Below are 17,415 nucleotides of genomic sequence, written 5' to 3'. Positions count from 1 at the left end.
CAAGCTATGAAGCTGTCTGGAGATCTCTGGCCAGTAATACTTTGTCCAAGACTCACAAGACTGTTGTGAGGGAAAATGGAGAGCTACATCCATATGCAAGTCTGAGCTTATTGGAGTAGGTGAGATATTGGATGTGAGAAAGGAATGACTAAAGGAAGTGTCTTTCAGGTTCTACACATGGGCTGCCTTCTGCCAGTCCAACACCCCATCTTGCAGATGGCTTGCCTGCTCCTTTTAAGGCTTCAGCTCTGAAAAGGGGGACTGGATTCAAGGTCCTCTTTCTTTCCCCTGGCTGGCCTGGAGCCAAGATCAATCTGTCCTCATTAGTCTCTCTCTGACTTTTAAAGGCCAGCCTAAGATGAGGAGGGCCCACTCACAGCTTCCTGGTTCTCATGGAAGGGTGGAGAGTTGAGAGCTGGAGAGCAAATTGATTGGTAGATGCAACCTTGTGCTCTCCTACTTTAACTCCTTGCTTTCCTGTTTTCACCCCCACAGTTGCTCTTCTGATTCATGTTACTGTGCAGGGCCACAGCTGTGTTTGTTGGCCCCTTTCTAAGTGGCCAAGAGGGTTCCCTCCGTGATCAGAACACTGCCACGAATTGGTGGAAGCAGCTGGCCTCCCAGTGGGTTAGCTTTGCTCCTAGTGGGCATTTGTGGATACCGCCAGCTCCCAATAAGTGACTTCTTCTTAGGGGGAATAATTCACACTCCTTCAGACTCTGAAAAGGAAACCTTTTGGGCATAAGAGTCAGATAAGCCTCCATTTTAAATTCAGAAATTCATGTGTCTGTCAAATGTCTGAGTAATACTGTTATTGCATGGTACTTCTAAATAATATGAAAAAAGGCATTAGTGCTGAACATTTCTTTTCCTCTTGCCAGTTTTCCTGCCTGTTTGAAAAGATAAACCAGTAGATTTCTCCCTTTTTTTGTCTGCCAGTTGCCCAAGTTTCCATGTAGGACAGGTAAAGATCAGTACTGGTGTTGGCAGAATCAATTTAAAATCAAGTTTATTTAGATATATAAACCCTGCTTTTCTAACCAATAGGACCCAAACTGTTCTTCTATTTTATCCTATCAGCAGTCACTCTGTAAGGTACATTAATTAAGCTGAGAGAATGACCAGCCTGAAGATACTCAGCAAGCTTCCATGGCATGGGCAGATCCAATTCCAACATTGCACTTGATTTAAAATGTATTTGTTATAGTCATTGTGTGAAGTCATTTAATTAAAATTGCATTAGGATATGAGAGAAGAGAATAAAGTGAAGCCAACAATTAGGTATTATATGAGTGCCAAAAACTCTGGGCATGATCCAGGAAATAAAGTGAGTTTTAAGGCCCATTGTTTTCTATTAGAGTAATAGTCTTTAACCTTCCTGGCTGAGGGGGCTCACCTTTGAAAGCCAAGTGGCATCACAGGACCCACTTTAGCTACCACCATGTGACAGAAAGTCATATGACAAAGGGGGCATTGGTGAGGAGGGATATCCGCACTGCAAGGACAGGTGGTGTATTGGAGGACTGACTGATGGGGCCTGGGTGACTTGGCCTGGGGAAAAGATAGAAGACAAAGGAGGAAGCCTCTCTGAACTTGCCAGTGCTTTAAAAAGGAGTCTTCTTCATTGGAGAAATGTGTCTGCAAAAAGAAGCAGGGGTTGTGTCACTTCTACTTTTTACACCTATGCATTAGCAGTAGCAGTGCTTCCAAAAAGTGACCCCCCCAAAAAAGGCAGCTCCATGGCTCACAATCCAGCAGGCAAGGCTGTGTGGCCAATTGAGGGTCCTGATCCATGGGCTTAAGACCACTGGAGTGAGTTAATAGGAGTCAGTGGTGGGAAAATAACAGTAATAGGAAAATATCAGTAAAGGAATCTTTTGAGATCCAGTATTGTAATTAACAAGAGAGTGAAGCAAGTGCCTCTGTCTCCCATTAAAGCCAAAGAGACAGAAACCTTGTTTAGAAGTAACACTTCCCTGTGGTTAAGTATTGCCTTTGAATGCTTTTTATCATGGTTAAGGATTCCCTGGAAGCCAAGATGGGAAACCATAATTTGAAATGGGCTTGCAAGCTATGGTTTATGTCAACTATGGCTTACATCAATTCAGTCCTGCCTCACAACTTGCAGTGTGACCTGTGTCTCCCTATATGTGCTCTCTGGGGATAAGGCTCAGTGCAGCATTCTTAACCATAGTTTCACTGCATGTTTGTGATCTTAAGCAGTGCTATCAATCATAGCATGGTTTGATGCTAAGGATTATGTCTACCTTACAGAAAGTATGATAGATCTGCCAGAACGGGCTAACCATGTACAGTAATACGGTATATAATGCAGTCATCATTGGTTCAGCTTTGTTGTATTGCGTTAATAACTGCACCAGAAATATGATGAGAAATATAGCAGACAATACCCTAGAAAGAAATTTGAATTTGGGTTTAAGTATTAATATATTTCTTCTAAACGCTTTCTGAACTTAGCACTCGCATAACACTTCAAAGCATTTCATACACACTACTTAACCTCAGTAATCCTTACGGCAGCCCTATGACATAGGTCAGAAGTAAAGCTGAAAAGAGGAGTCTCGTGACAAACTAACAAGTTTTTATTCTAGCTAAGCTTCCTTGAACCAGAACCAAATTGGTCTGATGCAGAGGTAGGCAGACACAAAATATTCACATTCATGAACTTAAGATGGGGAAAAAATGTAAATGACTAGTTTAAAGAGCCATGAAATGCAGGAAATACAGGATATAATTCTGTGAAATTCAAATGTAATCAGGAAAAATGCAGAGACTGTTCACAATTGCTGTAATTTTGCTAAGCTAGTTAACACTTGTAGGTCAGCAGTATTATCACCATACTGGAAGGGAGGGGGCTGAGTCTCCTTAAGCAAGTTCATCTTAGTGAAGAGATCTCAGCCAACTTCCTTACACTGCAATGTTTACTCAAAAGTAAGTCCCCACCCCACTAGGGGAGCAGCAGGACATCATAGCTGACTTCCATAGGCAGTAGAGCCTCCAGCTAATACCTTGGGACTGTCTTGTAGGTGGTGCATCCCCACTCCTGCTGGGCCTGTCAGGCTGTTGCTGCCTTTTGGGCAGGGTGCCTGGCCCTGTCCTGGAGCAACTGCTGCCTTGAGCTCAGTAGGTAAGGTATCTTCTGCCACCAGGTCCCATTGGTTTTAGCAGGCCTTACCCTCTAGGTGATTATTGCTGCCTTAACACTACCATCCTCAGCAGAGTTGCACCCTTCTAAGTACATTGAAGTCAATGGCCCTAGAAAGGTATAACTCTGTTTAGGATGGCACTGCAAGTCTTTCAGTCACTTTAGCCGCAACACTTCACCCACTTCACAGCAACAAATCCACTACATTCCATCAAGCTACAAATCCAAAGTAAGTGGCTAAATCTTTCTTTGTGGTTACCCATTGAACTAATTTAATTTTTTGTGAGTAGTGTATGTCCATGTGTGCATGTGTGCCTGGAAGTCATGGTTGACTTCTGGTGACCTCTAGTGGGGCTTGGATGTTCAGCTTTTGGCTGCCTCTGCATCCCGGCCTTGGTATCCCTTAGTATCCAAGTACTTGCCAGGGTTGGCTCTGCTTAGTTTTCGAGATCTGAGGAGATCAGGCTAGCCTGGACTATCCAGGTTGTAGCCAGTTGAACTAATTTTATGAAATTGCTGTAATAGGGTAGTCCTAAATGGAATATCATGCCTGTCTAAGGCCATTGGCTTCAGTAGAGCTAAAAGAGTGTGAATAGCTCAGACTAGCCCAACCTTTTCAGAGCTTAGAATCTAAGGCAGGGTCAGACTTGGTTAGTATTTAGGTGGAAAACTGCCAGGGACAAACATAGTTGCTATGCAGAGGCAGGCAATGGCAAACCACCCATGCTCATCTCTTGCCTTGAAAACCCCAGGGGGGGTCATCATAAGTGGGTTGTGATTTGATGGCACTTAATTTTTATTAATTAACGCTGCTTTAAAATTCCACTGTAAAATGTCGCATCACTTGCCTTCCTCCTTCATAAACAAGGCTGGCCCAGAATGTGGTTAGACGATACGTGATACTGTTTCTACTGCTGAAGCTAAGCTGTTTGGGAACTGAGCCAAAGCCACTCAGAGATCTGTGGAAGAAGAGCGGAGTGATCAACATAATTAATTAAATTAAGTTGCTTGACTCCTGCTTTTGTAAAGGAGGATCATGCTCGGAACAGGGTTGTCTCAGACCTTTCATTTTCTCACAGCTTGTGCTTGGGGTATTTTTTTTTTGGGGGGGGGGGGAGACTTCCAAGGGACTGCAGTACCCTACCAGTAGCAGCTGTTAATGAGCAGACCTTTTGCTTGCTGATAAAGATTCTGAACAGGGTTGGTCTTGTGTGTTTGTTCCCTGGAGAGCAGCCTTGCAGGAAAGAGAGGTTGAGTGGCAGTTGAACCCCTGTGTGATTTATAGAGTGAAATTGTCTATGGGCATCTCTGCCAGGAAGGTTGTGTATCTGTATTAACAGGGAACTATTGCTGTCAGAAAATTTGCACATAAAATGATTTGGAGCCTTAAGTCAGAATGAACTCCCATCTTATTAAGTCAGACGTCTTAGAAGCGGGGCTTTTCCACTTCTCCCTCCTACTGCAGACTACCATGCTAACCCCCCAGTTTTGTTCCTGTGGGGTTTGTGGGCTCTTAAGAACAGCATGTGGGGTGTGTGACAAAATGGAAGCATCTGCACTGGGAGGAGACACCTGATGGGTGTCACGTCCACAAATGGAAATGCTGTTCTAAAAGAGAAAAATGTGTGGCTGAATACATGCCAGAACCTGCACTAGCCAGAATAAATGCAGATTTTGTTTTTGTATGTCTGTTTTTATTTACGAACCTGCTATTGTGTAAAGCAAACAGCATTCAAAACAGGCTGCCTCTGCTGGATCAACATTGAATGCTTAGGACAAATGTAGTGGGAAAGTACAAGATCTGAAAAAGGTGGAGAGAATGAAAGTCAAATATGGCTTCAGAAGGCATCAACTGGGAAGGCTTGATCCTGGTGCTAACAGGTTGTCATACCGATTATGAAAACGCTCTGGGGAGAACAAATACTGGCCTCTGGTGCATCAGTGGTATAATGCAATATGCAATCTTCTGGCTAGAGATGAGCAAACTGTCTTGAACTTTCCTTGAAACTGGGCTGTGTTGCGGGGGGGGGGGGAACCTAACTAGTTGTATGTTGCACCACCATCACCCAAACCAGCAAATGGCTTTTCCTGTGTCCAGTTCCATGCTCAGAAAGCCTTATCTTAATCCCTCCCCCCGTTTATGTTACTAAAGCTGGGATGAATTTGACAGTAGTCTGCAGGAAAGGATTTTACTGGAAAGGTGCTTTGTAATCTGGTCAGTTTCACTGTGTCCTTTGCAACCTTTGTGTCCTTCTGCTCTTGGAGTTCAAGGAAAATGCTGCATGTTCAACTGCTACTATCCCCCAAACCCCAAGCAGTGTTTGGGTGTGTTAGCACATCCCACCAATATTCCTTTATCATGAAAACATGCTATTAGTCCTTTAGGAAACAGGGCAAAATTAACTCCTCCCCCAAAGTCCTACTTTTTCTGCCCCTGCCCACAAAATTATTTATTTATTTATTTTGTTCTATTTATATCCCACCCTCCCTGGCGGAGTGACCAGGGTCTCAGGCTTTTCATTGGTGGCACTTGGCCTGTGTAATGACCTTCCCTTTGAGGCTCACCTGGTGCCTACCCTACTACCTTTCAGGCACCAGGCCAAAGCATTTCTGTTCTTTTCTTTATTAACCATAGCTTTTAACTAAGGGGTTTGAGCTTTTGAAATTGTATATTACGAGATGGGAGTTTTAATTCTACTCACTCCTGAGATTTTCTCTCTTTTTTTGAAACGACGTAGGAAGACTTCCAGTTTAAAAAACAGATAATATTTGCTATATGCCTTTTCTGCAGCATGTATTGACTTTGCCCACTATTGGAAAAAGGAGTCTTTTCCAAATAGACAAGAACAGCTGCACAAATGAAAAGATTATTTCTGCATGGCCAGATTGGCTTACCTTTTGAAAGTTAAAAACCTTAACTGGCATAGATGATTGGAGGCAAGGTATAGCGTGTGTGGAGAGGAGACATTGATTGGGTGTAATGATGTATGTTACCGGCTGAAACTTTTTATGACTTGTTAATTTTAATTATTTCTTTGTTTTTAATTATTTTATAATCCATTCTAATTGCACGAATGGTAAATTTTAGAACAAATATTTTATTGAATACAAATTAAGATAATGTGTAACAGAAACCCAGAAGTGGTTTGCCTGTCAAGCTGTCGCAAAGCAATAGAGCAGCCTCAGGAGCATAGTGATATATGGCACCTACCGCCATTCTGCTAGCAAAACCTCAGCGGGACATCTGCTTAAATAAGAAGTCCTGGGATGTGATGATGGACAAAAAATAGGAACAGATGAAAAAAATGTGTTGTCGTCCAGGGTGGGGGAGGAGAAGGAGAGGACATAAATGATAGGAAAAGAGGAGGGCATAGAACAGTGCAAGGCTTTTTTTTGTAGCAAGAACTCCTTTGCATATTAGGCCACACACCCCTGATGTAGCCAATCCTCCTGGAGCTTACAGTAGGCCCTGTACTAAGAGCCCTGTAAGCTCTTAGAGGATTGGTTACATCAGGGTGTGTGGCCTAATATGCAAAGGAATTCCTCCTACAAAAAAAAGCATTGGAACAGTTCATGCCTGAGGAAAAGCAAACTAGCATGAAAACATTCACATCAGAAGGATCAAGGGGGACTGTATAGATGTGGTTCATTTCTTAAAAATAGGTTGCAGTTCTTCATTCACCTCTAGAGGGGAGAGAAAGTCTGACAGTTTCTGAAGAAAAAACAGAGAAAGCAATCCAGGAAGATTAGAAGATACCCTGGCAGGCCGTTGAATCCCTGGAGGAGGTGCTATAGTATATGAGGCCCAGGTCAAAACAAGATTCTGATGTGCTTGCCGTTACTCAAAGCCCACCTATTTTGCTGCTGTGTTTCACAGAAGAAGAAGAAGATGATATTGGATTTATATCCCGCCCTCCACTCCAAAGAGTCTCAGAGCGGCTCACAATCTCCTTTACCTTCCTCCCCCACAACAAACACCCTGTGAGGTGGGTGGGGCTGAGAGGGCTCTCACAGCAGATGCCCTTTCAAGGACAACCTCTGCCAGAGCTATGGCTGACCCAAGGCCATGCCAGCAGGTGCAAGTGGAGGAGTGGGGAATCAAACCCGGTTCTCCCAGATAAGAGTCCGCACACTTAACCACTACACCAAACTGGCTCTACAGAAGCTGCAGCTACTCTTGTTTTGTGGCAGATCATAATTTCTAGGCCTTTGTCCCTCATTTGCATCAGAAGTGGGGGTGTGACAGACTGCACTTTTTAAAAGTGCTGTGTAAACAGATTAAAGACCGTGAACAATTAATTCTTCATAGAGTCAGAGAGCTTTCTTTGAGTGACAGTCTGTTCCAAGAGATCTGATTGGTTAGCATCTGCTGAGCAGAGTTATGATCAGAGATCACATAACTGAGCAAGCTGTCTGGGGTGAGTCAGTGGCTGGGCCCCCATTTATGCTGCCATGTTTTCCGTGACCAAAGAAAGACTGGATGTAAATAGCCTGTATAGCTAAGCAGCGTTAGCTATTTGAATGAGAGACCACCAAGGAATACCAGGGTCGTGATGCAGAGGCAGGCAGTGGAAAACCACCTCTGCACATCTCATGAATTGAAAACCTCACAGGGTCACAACAAGTTAGCTGTGATTTGATGGCACTTTCCATCACCCAAAAATAGTAGTGTTTTTGTACTTTTATGCTACTACTAGGTTATGTACTGTCAGACAAACTGCAAAACAGGATACATCAAATGCATATTGTTTGACGTGAGGCTTTTAAAGTATGAAGGTCCTAGGTTTTGATTTGCTTACAGCCATTTTGTTATTTTATACAGACAAGTGTAGCTGTGGCCACATAATTTGGCTGGTCAGATGCTCAACAAAAACATCTTGCTACCCTCTTTTTGAAGTCTCAGATGGTCTGATAGTGCTGATATGTTGCGTTCATGTTGGTGAATCATAAGTTGATTTGAAAGATGTTCTGATTTTTTTCACTGGGCTGTGAAAGACTCATGGGAATGCAAGACTAAGACACGTGTAAGTCTTTGAAATCAAAGCTGCTTGAGCATTCTTGTCATGTGATGAAGTCCAAAGGGACTTCAACTTTGGAGAAAACAGAACTAAACATAATGCTGTTTGGGTGAGGGAGAATCCATATTCTTTTAATTAATTGGTTTTCTTAATACTTGCAACCTTAGCTTGTTTTCTGTTTTGTTATTAAAGTATGGTGTTATGCTTTTGAAACTGTGTCACCACGCTGTTGGAATTCTGCTGTTGAACATAATTTTTAACTTGAAAGAGTCAGAACTGGGCAAGTGGAATACTCATGATGCCCTTGGTAAACTCTAGGGCTTCTCCTAGTGTAGCATTCTAACCTAGAATCACTGAGGAGGTAATTGATTCTCAGTGGTTCTTCAAGTTACCCAGTCTTGCCTGCACAGGTTTGCAGGCCTGAGTACAGATTTTTGTGGGTTGAAATATGTGATACAAATAAATAAACCCAGAGTTGAAGGTTGGTAGCTGCAAAAGATAACCAAATTGAAGAACAAAATGGGGGGGGGGGATCTCTAGGACAGGCTAGGAGGGGCTGAATATTGCAGTGAGATTAAGATTGATAAATTTGTCATGAGATGTATGTGCAGTTATGACGGACTGTGCTTTTTAAGAGGCTTGGAAGTGCTGTTCAAATAACTGAAGGGCTGTGAAGAGTTACTTCTTCACAGAGCCAGAGAGCCTTGAGTGACAGGCTGCTCTAAGCTATCTGATTGGTTAGCATCCACTGAGCAAAAAAAAAAAAGAGAGAGAGAAAAGTCTTGCAAGAGCTGGATGCTGAGATTCATTCTGATTCCTACATCAACCAAGAAGAGACATGTATGAGACCATCTAAGACTAGCCATGATAGGAAAAGGGGCTAGTGCTGGCAAAGTCAGATTTTTACCTCCTTGACTGAAGGCAGACTGAGTTAAGCATTAGCTGACATCAGCAAACATAGTTGAACACAGAGAGAGAACTAGGGAAAAGTTTGGCAGTGAAGCTTGGGTAGTAGAGAAGACTCCCATTCAGACTAAAGGAATGAGGATAAATCTTCAAGGGAGGGAAGAGATTCCCTACTCAGTCAAACAGAATTCCCTGGTCTGATTAGAAGAAACTGCCCATAGAGACCTTAAAAGTCAGTCACAAACTCTAGAAGAGTACTGGTATTCCCAAGAGAAGGGTTTTGGGTACTGGGAAGAAGGCACCAAGTTTCTGAGTCAGTAATTACTCAAATAAAGTGAATGAGAGTATTTGGAAAAACAATGGAATAAAGTCTCCCAATATAAAGATCTAACTGTGAATGAATTAAGAACATCTACTTAGCCTGGTATATAAGATCAAGTCTATGCTTGTACTCAGTAACTCCAACCCCTTATTTCACCTGACTTTTCCCTTTGGAGTAAAATCAAACCTTTTGTTATTTTTGAATGTTAAAAGCATCCCAAGTGCCATTTTCAAGAATCTAAGGGCAATCCTATTTCTTCCCTCAGGTTCCTGAGCTGAGCAAATAGTCAAAATATACCTTACTGATACAGGGTGGGACAGCCAGACTTTCTTCAGGGAAGAAGAAAGCATGTTACCAGGGCTGTTCAGTCATTGAGGAGACCGAAAAACAGAGGGAAAGTCTAGCTTTTGAGGGAGGGAAGTGGAAGAGGTACGTCCAGTTAAACTGTGTTTGGCAGGGCTTTTTTTGAGCAAGAATGCACAGGATTGCAGTTCCAGCTGGCATGGCATCAAAGGGTGTGGCCTAATATGCAAATAATTCCCTGCTGGGTTTTTTCTACCAAAAAGGCCCTGTGTGAAACAATGGTGATATCAGGAAGTGTGGCCAAATATGCAAATAAGTTCCTGCTGGTGTTTGGTATGATCATCTAAACTTGAAGCAAATGTGTGTCTAGAGGGAGGGAGAGAGATGCCTAAGACTTGCCATTTTAGGTCAGGGCAGAGTTACCATAATCTCTCCAGATGTTGATGTGCCGGAAGTCAGAGAGCCTTTGATGGCCAATATGATATAGTGACAAGCCAGGATGGTGGTGTACTGGTTAAGAGCGGTCGACTCTAATCTGGAGATCTAGGTTTGATCCGCCACTGCTCCTCCACATGAAGCCTGCTGGGTGACCTTGGGCCAGTCACAGTTTTCTCAGAACTCTCTTGCTCCACCTACCTCAAAAAGTGCCTGTTGTGGGGAGAGGAAGGGAATGTGATTGTAAGTGGTTTTGAGACTCCTTAATTTAGAGGAAAGAGGGATATATATAAGCAATCTATTTTTCTTCTCTTGAAGTGTCAGACTAAGGTCTGAATCCCCACTCTGCCATGGAAGTTTGCTAGGTGACCTTGGGCTAGTCACTCTCAGCCTAGTCTGTCTCACAGGGTTGTTCTCAGAATAAAATGGAGGTGGGAAGAACCCTGTTGTAAGATGTTTTAGATCCCCATTAAGGAGAAGAGTGGAATATATGTTTAATTTTTTTACTCCGCTTACCTATATCAGTTTTGTATCAATCTCATTAAAACTTTCCACTGATTCTCACTTTATAGCTAAAATATGAAGAAGCAGGGTGGGTGGGTAGGTAGATTTTAGCATTCTCCATTCTCTGGAGGTAGTGCCTGTTCTGATTCTTCTCTGGAATGCTCTGAGTTGGGATGGGGAAATGATCTGCATTCTCTAAGGAGTAAAAAATAGCAAGAGGAAGAGGAAGCCCTGTTACACTTCTGAGAAACTGAGTTCAGAGAGGTCTATTGACACAGGAGGGGATAAGAAGCTTTCCTGCGTTGGTCTGGAGGGCAGGTGGGCTTTCCTGAACTTAGTTGCCCAAGGGATGTGTGAGAGCTTCAGTAAATTCAGAGAATAAATGGGTAGAAGGCTATTAGTGCCTACCTGAGTTCGACCCCAGTGGAAGCTGGTTCAGGTAGCCGGCTCGAGGTTGACTCAGCCTTCCATCCTTCTGAGGTCAGTAAAATGAGTACCCAGCTTGCTGGGGGAAAAGTGTAGGTGACTGGGGAAGGCCATGGCAAACCACCCGGTAAAAAGTCTGCCGTGAAAACGTGAAAGCAACGTCATCCCAGAGTGGAAAACGACTGGTGACTGCCTTTACCTTTTTAAATACTACAAAGAACTGTTACTGATATTAAAATCCAAGAGCTTCAAAATATAAAGAAGTGATTTGATAATAGACGCAATGTTCTTTTTCTTTACCTTTCAGTGATCTAGTCACTATGTAGGCATGATCAGTTATACCTATCCTGTATGCTGTAGTGGTATTTAGTCTTGGTTGGTGGCCTGGCCGTATGGCAATTGGGTCACTGCATAATAATGTAGCCAAACACTTTCTTCACAGGGCTCTCTCACCTGAACTTGAAATGTAACAGAAGGCAGCACTGGATTATTTTGAAAAAATGAGCAATCCAAAAACAAGCAAACTGTAAAATTAGTTCAGCAGCTCTCATTTCCAATATTATCAGTGACTTTATGTACAGCTGATAGAACTTTATTTATTTCTTTTGTTTATAGCCTGTCTTTCTTAAGGTGGATTAGAAAATATTTTTAAAAATTCAGTCTGACTGCAAGGACTGCTAATTAGTGCAGTGTGGAACTATGATTGCAAAATTGGAAAACAATATAGACAAAAAACTTTCTAAGCCATGACATACTACAATCCAGAAAGTGAATTACAAAGGCAAAAGATAGTGCAGTACAAGCAAAGTAAAATGTATAGAATAAACATTGCGATAGACATGAAAGCTATTTCACATCCATTCAGAAAATCTTGACTATGTTGTTAGAAATTTCACCATCTGATATAAATAGATCAGAATATGAGCTGTTTAGATATATGCTAACTGCAGCATGACTGGTATTTGCAACCAAGTGGAAGACTAAAGTTTGCCCAAATCTTGAGAACTGGAGAGATAAAATGGAAGAATATGCTGTTATGGCAAAAATGATGAACTATATAAATAAGGAGCCAATCATCAAATTTGAGACTAAGTGGAGAGCTTTTTATAACTACTACAAACTACATACATCAGAAAAAGCTGCAAGATACAATATCAAGAGATTTAAATTGATTATAAAAATTATATAATCACATTTCCGTAGCTATATATCTGTTAGTCATTATATGATAGCATGAATCTTAGACAAAGTGGAAAAATGTTTTTCTTCTCTTTTGTTCTTTGTTTATATGCCTTCTTAGCTCTATAGATAAGAAATAATAGAAATATATTATGTGGAAGCATAGATTATTTTTACTATACTCTGACTTGTCATGCTATTCTTTCATGTTTTATATTTTCATATTAAGCAGTGTCCTTCAAATGCATTTGACAAATGATGCTCTACGCTCCTTATTTTTCCTTTTATGCTCTTTCTATTCTTTACTCCCTTAAATGGCAAAAATAAAATATATATTTAAAAACTTTGCAGTATACAATCCTATTTCCTTGCAAAAGCATCCTCCAGAGCTTTTCCGTTATACTGCAGTTCTAGTCCTGTGAACATTCCTGCTTTGCACATTCTATGAAATGATAGGCATGTGGGGGCCTTCCAAATCTCAAACAGACCATTCTGTGAGGTGGGAGGCACAACAGAGAATGCACATGCACAGGCTCTTACTGATATTATCTATTTGCAGGGGCTCGCTCTCAGAAAGTTTTGCTCAGATGGAATATGGCTATGAAACTGGCAACTTTGGGAACATCTTATTTTACCAAATCTTTTTGGTTGCTGCCACATAAAATTAAATGTGCTACATAGACTACAGGCAGGATGCAGGCAAAGGGTTCTCTAGTCTTTCTAGAGGCATTAGAGAGCCAGCATGATGTAGTGGTTAAGAATGGCAGACTTTAATCTGGAGAACTGGGTCTCATTCCCCAACTCCTCTGCATGAAGCCTTCTGAGTGACCTTGGGCTAGTCACAGTTCTCTCAGAATTCTCTCAGCCCCAGCAACCTCATAAGGTGCCTGTTGGGAGAGGAAGGGAAGGAGATTATAGGCCACTTTGAGACTCCTCAGGGTGGAGAAAAGCGGGGTATAAAAGCCTCTTCTTTGTCATCTTCTTCTAGAACATCTGGCCCCCTAGAATCTGTTTGCACCTGTTGGTTTTTCTTTCTGGAGAGTAGTTTTGATGGGAGACCTTCTGCAAAGGCTTCCATTTCTGTTGGCACTGCAGAAAAACAAGAGGCTAAAGAGCTCTTTGCCCGTGGCTGAGATCAAGAGAAAGGTGCTGGAGGTGCATAATAAAAGAAGTGACTTTAACTCTAAAGCCACACTGGGGTCCAGAAGGGTAGAATCAAATGCCAGAGCCAACACTGGCACTGCCAATTGCCTATTGCTATAATAAATTTGTTATATTACTATATTTTAAATTCGGTTTAAAACAGCACCACACAGGAAATTCTACTTTGTCCTCTGCTAATTCCAGGTAAACATCCAAACAGATGAATATTTCTTCTCTCTGGAGTAACAATTTCATTCTTGCTAGTGTTGCTATGTATTGGTTTTGCATTTTATATTATAATATGCTTCCCGCGTGTGGCTCTGCTGTATGATAAATAAATAAATAAAAGCCATGTATGGTTGACTTCCCGATCAAGGGCAGCTTGCCTGTGACATCTAGCATTTAAAAAATGCCGAACCAGCAATCTCCTAGAGTCAAGCTACAACCAGTAATTTCTTCTTGCTTTCTCTTTACAGGCTCTCTACAATTCAATCAAAAATGAGAAGCTCGAATGGGCAGTGTAAGTATATTATGTGGAATTAATGTTGTTTTTTAAATGATTCCTTTTGTGGTACCTTAATTTGGTATGCAGGCCGCACACAAAGCAGATTCCTGAATTTACAGAAGTCCACCTCATCAGTACGCTAAGCACTTCTACTGAGCAACCATTTATTTGGCAGTCTACATTAACTCACGAGGCCTGCAATACAATCCTAAACAGAATGAGGCCCTTCTAAGCCCATTGACTTCATGGATTTACTGAGGATTTGTTTACTGTGCAGTCTGCCTTCCTCACCGAAACTGAAAGTGGATTACAAACTGTAATTCAATAACAGTCAGTGCAAAGAGACACCTGAGAAATTTAGTGTAGAACTCTTTCCTGGGATGAAGCTCCATTGACTACAACAGGACTTACTTCTGAGTAGACCTGCTAAGCCAGCTTTCCTCAAGGTACCCTGATTGGAACAAAGAAACCCTACTCGTATCTGCCATGAGATCATTAGATAGGCAAGCCTATCTAGTCTCTGCCATCCCTTTCCATTCGTGTAATCAGTCTACCTTATAGGGTTGTAAGGATTGTTGAAATAATACATATACAACTCTTTGAACATTGCAAATTGAGTTTCCCAAATTTTTGATAGCTGGCTTTCAGTTTTGTTGTCAGTTGAATACTGGATGTACAATACTCTCGTATCCTTTAAAAAAATGTATTCCTGAGCAGTTCTCAAGAACTGGGGGCAGGTCTTCTCTGCACTCATGGATTAATCTGATGAATATTGTCCCAGACATTCTGCCTTCACCCATCTCCATTCTCCCAGGGACAAGAATTCTTTCCAGGAAATTGTGATGCTTCTTGAGCATACCTGTTGCCTGTAGCTCAGGTTATATCTTGGAACCTTGATGCAGACCAACTCCTTTCTTTTTGAATGATTTAAGTGCCCTTTTCTTGTAGCGGGGGTGGTGGGAACAATGCTGCATGGAAACTGTCTCCTCCACTGAGTAGAAATGCCCACTACTTTCTGGTCAACAAGTGTGTTCTTGCAGCTAATTAGGAATTGCTGTTCTATAGAAGTATTCGTTTGTGATGAAATAGCTGGATGGAATTTAAATCCTACTTATTTTGCACTGTTGGGGAGGTTGGTAGCTTATGTGCCTCTTGTCCTTGTGTCCTGCCCAAAAAATAGTGGATAAACCTTGTCTTGGCTCCAGGATGGCTCAGTTAGCTGTTACCAGGAAAGAGCCTTCTCAGTTGTGGCCCCTATTCCATGAAATGCACTCTCAAATGACACCCATACCCTGCGATACTTGCTTAGGTTCTGTAGGGCATACCAAGCTGAATTGTTTAGGTTGGCATTGGAGGGCAACCACATGTTTGGGCTAATTCAATGTGGTATGGTGATAGCCATGTATTTTAATGTTAATATCTTGTAATTATTTGTTTTTATATCCTTTTTACCTGGTTGGTTTTAGTGACATAAATTGCCATGAGACCCTTCGGGTGAGTGGCAATTAAAACAATTAAATAAATAAATTGTAACAGGAGGCCATGTTGGCAAATTCTGTTTTATCCTACAAGCTACATGTCTGCTGCTGTTCCAGCAAGCCACTGAGTTGTTAGTGATGAAAAGCTGCTTGTAAAAGATGGAAGACATTTTTATTCGGCTAGGAAATTTCATTTGTGAGAGTGAAATTAAACCCTCAGTTAATCTATGGCGGCATGAATAAAACACATGCTTAGATTTCTGCCTTTTATCCATGAAGACATTGTGTTGGAACTGCTAGGGAGAAACTCATCTTGGGTTGGGTTTCCTCCCGTTGGCTGGTTGTCTATCGTTTGTCTCTTGATTAAGTATGGATAGCTTGGCAACGAGCTGATATTAAAGATAATTACTTGCAAAAGGCCTAGCATTCCCTCCCCGCCCTTCGGCTGCTCTGGGGAAGGGAACAATTGGAATTCAAAAGCAAACATGGGGAGGCGAGTGTGTGCCAAGCCACTTTAATCATTCCCCTTGTCAAACTGGCTTACTTGATTTCCTTAGGAGGCTGACGCTCCTTGTAACCACAGAGTATTGTGCCTGTTGTTTGGAGGTGCTTGCAGGGTAGCCAATGTCACTTTAAGTGACATTGTGCCCGTTTTGATACAGGCAAGGCTGTCTCTTCTATGGGATCAGTTTTTTATACCAGCGTATGGGGATGTAAGCTTTTTGATTGTTCAAGCATTCATGTTGTAAAAGCACCCATTGCCCTCCACCAAATTTCAGTGGTCAAATCAAAAATGCCACTTGCTCTGGAATCCTGAAAGGCGGCAGTAACACTCCGAATCATAATATTGTTGATGATAACAGATGAATTATTGAAATGGCTGTGGTTCTTCAAGATGTTGATGTGCAATCCTGCTTTTGATACCATGCGACTTCGACACAAAATGTGGAGCAGGGGCGTCAAACTCATGAGGGCCGGATCTGACAGAAATGAGACCTTGGGCCAGGCTATATCAAGTTGGGCTATTTAAGATTAGGTAGCAGAGATATAAACTTTATAAAGGACACAGACAAACACACTTAAATATATTTTTAAATCAAATATATCTTTAAATATATATTTTAAAAAGCTTAAAACATGCTTAAAACCTTAGCACTCATTTGTCTTAAAAGTGTTTTCTTTATATTTCTCCCATGGGATCTGGGGAACTGGGCAAAGGAAGTTCTGGCTCTTTCCTTTTCCCCCCAGGAAACTGGGAGGGGGAGGAGCCTCAGCTAATAGAAGGAAGAGAGGTTTGGCTCAGTAGCTCTGCTGTGTGATTGAGAGAGCCTGGAAAAACAAGCTGCCTCCCCAAGGGAGGAGCCTCAACCAATGGAGAAAATAGAAGTTTTGCTCTGTACCCCTGTGCAATTGAGTCAGCCTTGCAAAGTAAACTGTTATGCAGAAGGAAGCAAGATATAGGGAGAAGGAAGAAGATGACACCCAGTTACTCAGGGACCTGATTGGGCCCCCAGATCACATGTTTGACACCCCTGCTATAGAGGATCATAAAGGGTAGCCTTGCACTTCTCGAGGCAAAGCTCCCTTCATGAATGGTCTTCTCAGGTGCCTTAGCCCACCCCCACCCCCCAGCCTTGGTTGCATGCAAGACTAATTAGCAGTGGTCACAACTGTGCAGAATCTACTTGTTCTTCCAGCGGCTGAGGAAACTGGATCTGTCTTGATGGTCTTTCCTAGAGTGGCCAGTTTTTCTAGGTTGGTGCCGTCTTGCTTGTGATGGGCCCACCTGACAGAAAACATCCTGTTGTCATCTTGAAGGCTCTTTTTCAACTACCAGTGGAGTCAGAGAAGTGAAACTGCTATGTAGTTTGTACCAGGCCGTGAAGGTGGGGCAGCACAGTAGTGGTTGCCGTAAGGCAGTCAGAACATCTGAGATATACTTTCCCAGGACAGAGCTGGGTAAGCTGAAGTGCCTGTCCCTCTGCTCTCCCCTTTTCGGCAGTGCCAGGGAATGTAATCAGCAACTGAGA

The 17,415-nt window shown here is 42.2% G+C and overlaps 1 protein-coding gene across 3 annotated transcripts in view; it reads left to right on the top strand.

Annotated features, from left to right (window-relative positions):
• PSD3 (pleckstrin and Sec7 domain containing 3) overlaps positions 1-17,415 on the top strand; it is a 204,722-nt gene that overhangs the window by 154,350 nt on the left and 32,957 nt on the right. For all 3 annotated transcript variants that reach the window (XM_060237095.1, XM_060237096.1, XM_060237097.1), the window contains one exon: positions 13,879-13,922. In XM_060237095.1, the coding sequence (XP_060093078.1) occupies positions 13,879-13,922 (44 nt within the window). The remainder of the gene's footprint in view (positions 1-13,878; positions 13,923-17,415) is intronic.

The sequence above is a fragment of the Heteronotia binoei genome, chromosome 4 (assembly GCF_032191835.1).
Source record: "Heteronotia binoei isolate CCM8104 ecotype False Entrance Well chromosome 4, APGP_CSIRO_Hbin_v1, whole genome shotgun sequence".
Taxonomy (NCBI): Eukaryota; Metazoa; Chordata; class Lepidosauria; order Squamata; family Gekkonidae; genus Heteronotia; species Heteronotia binoei.
This window is presented reverse-complemented; position numbering and strand designations above follow the sequence as displayed.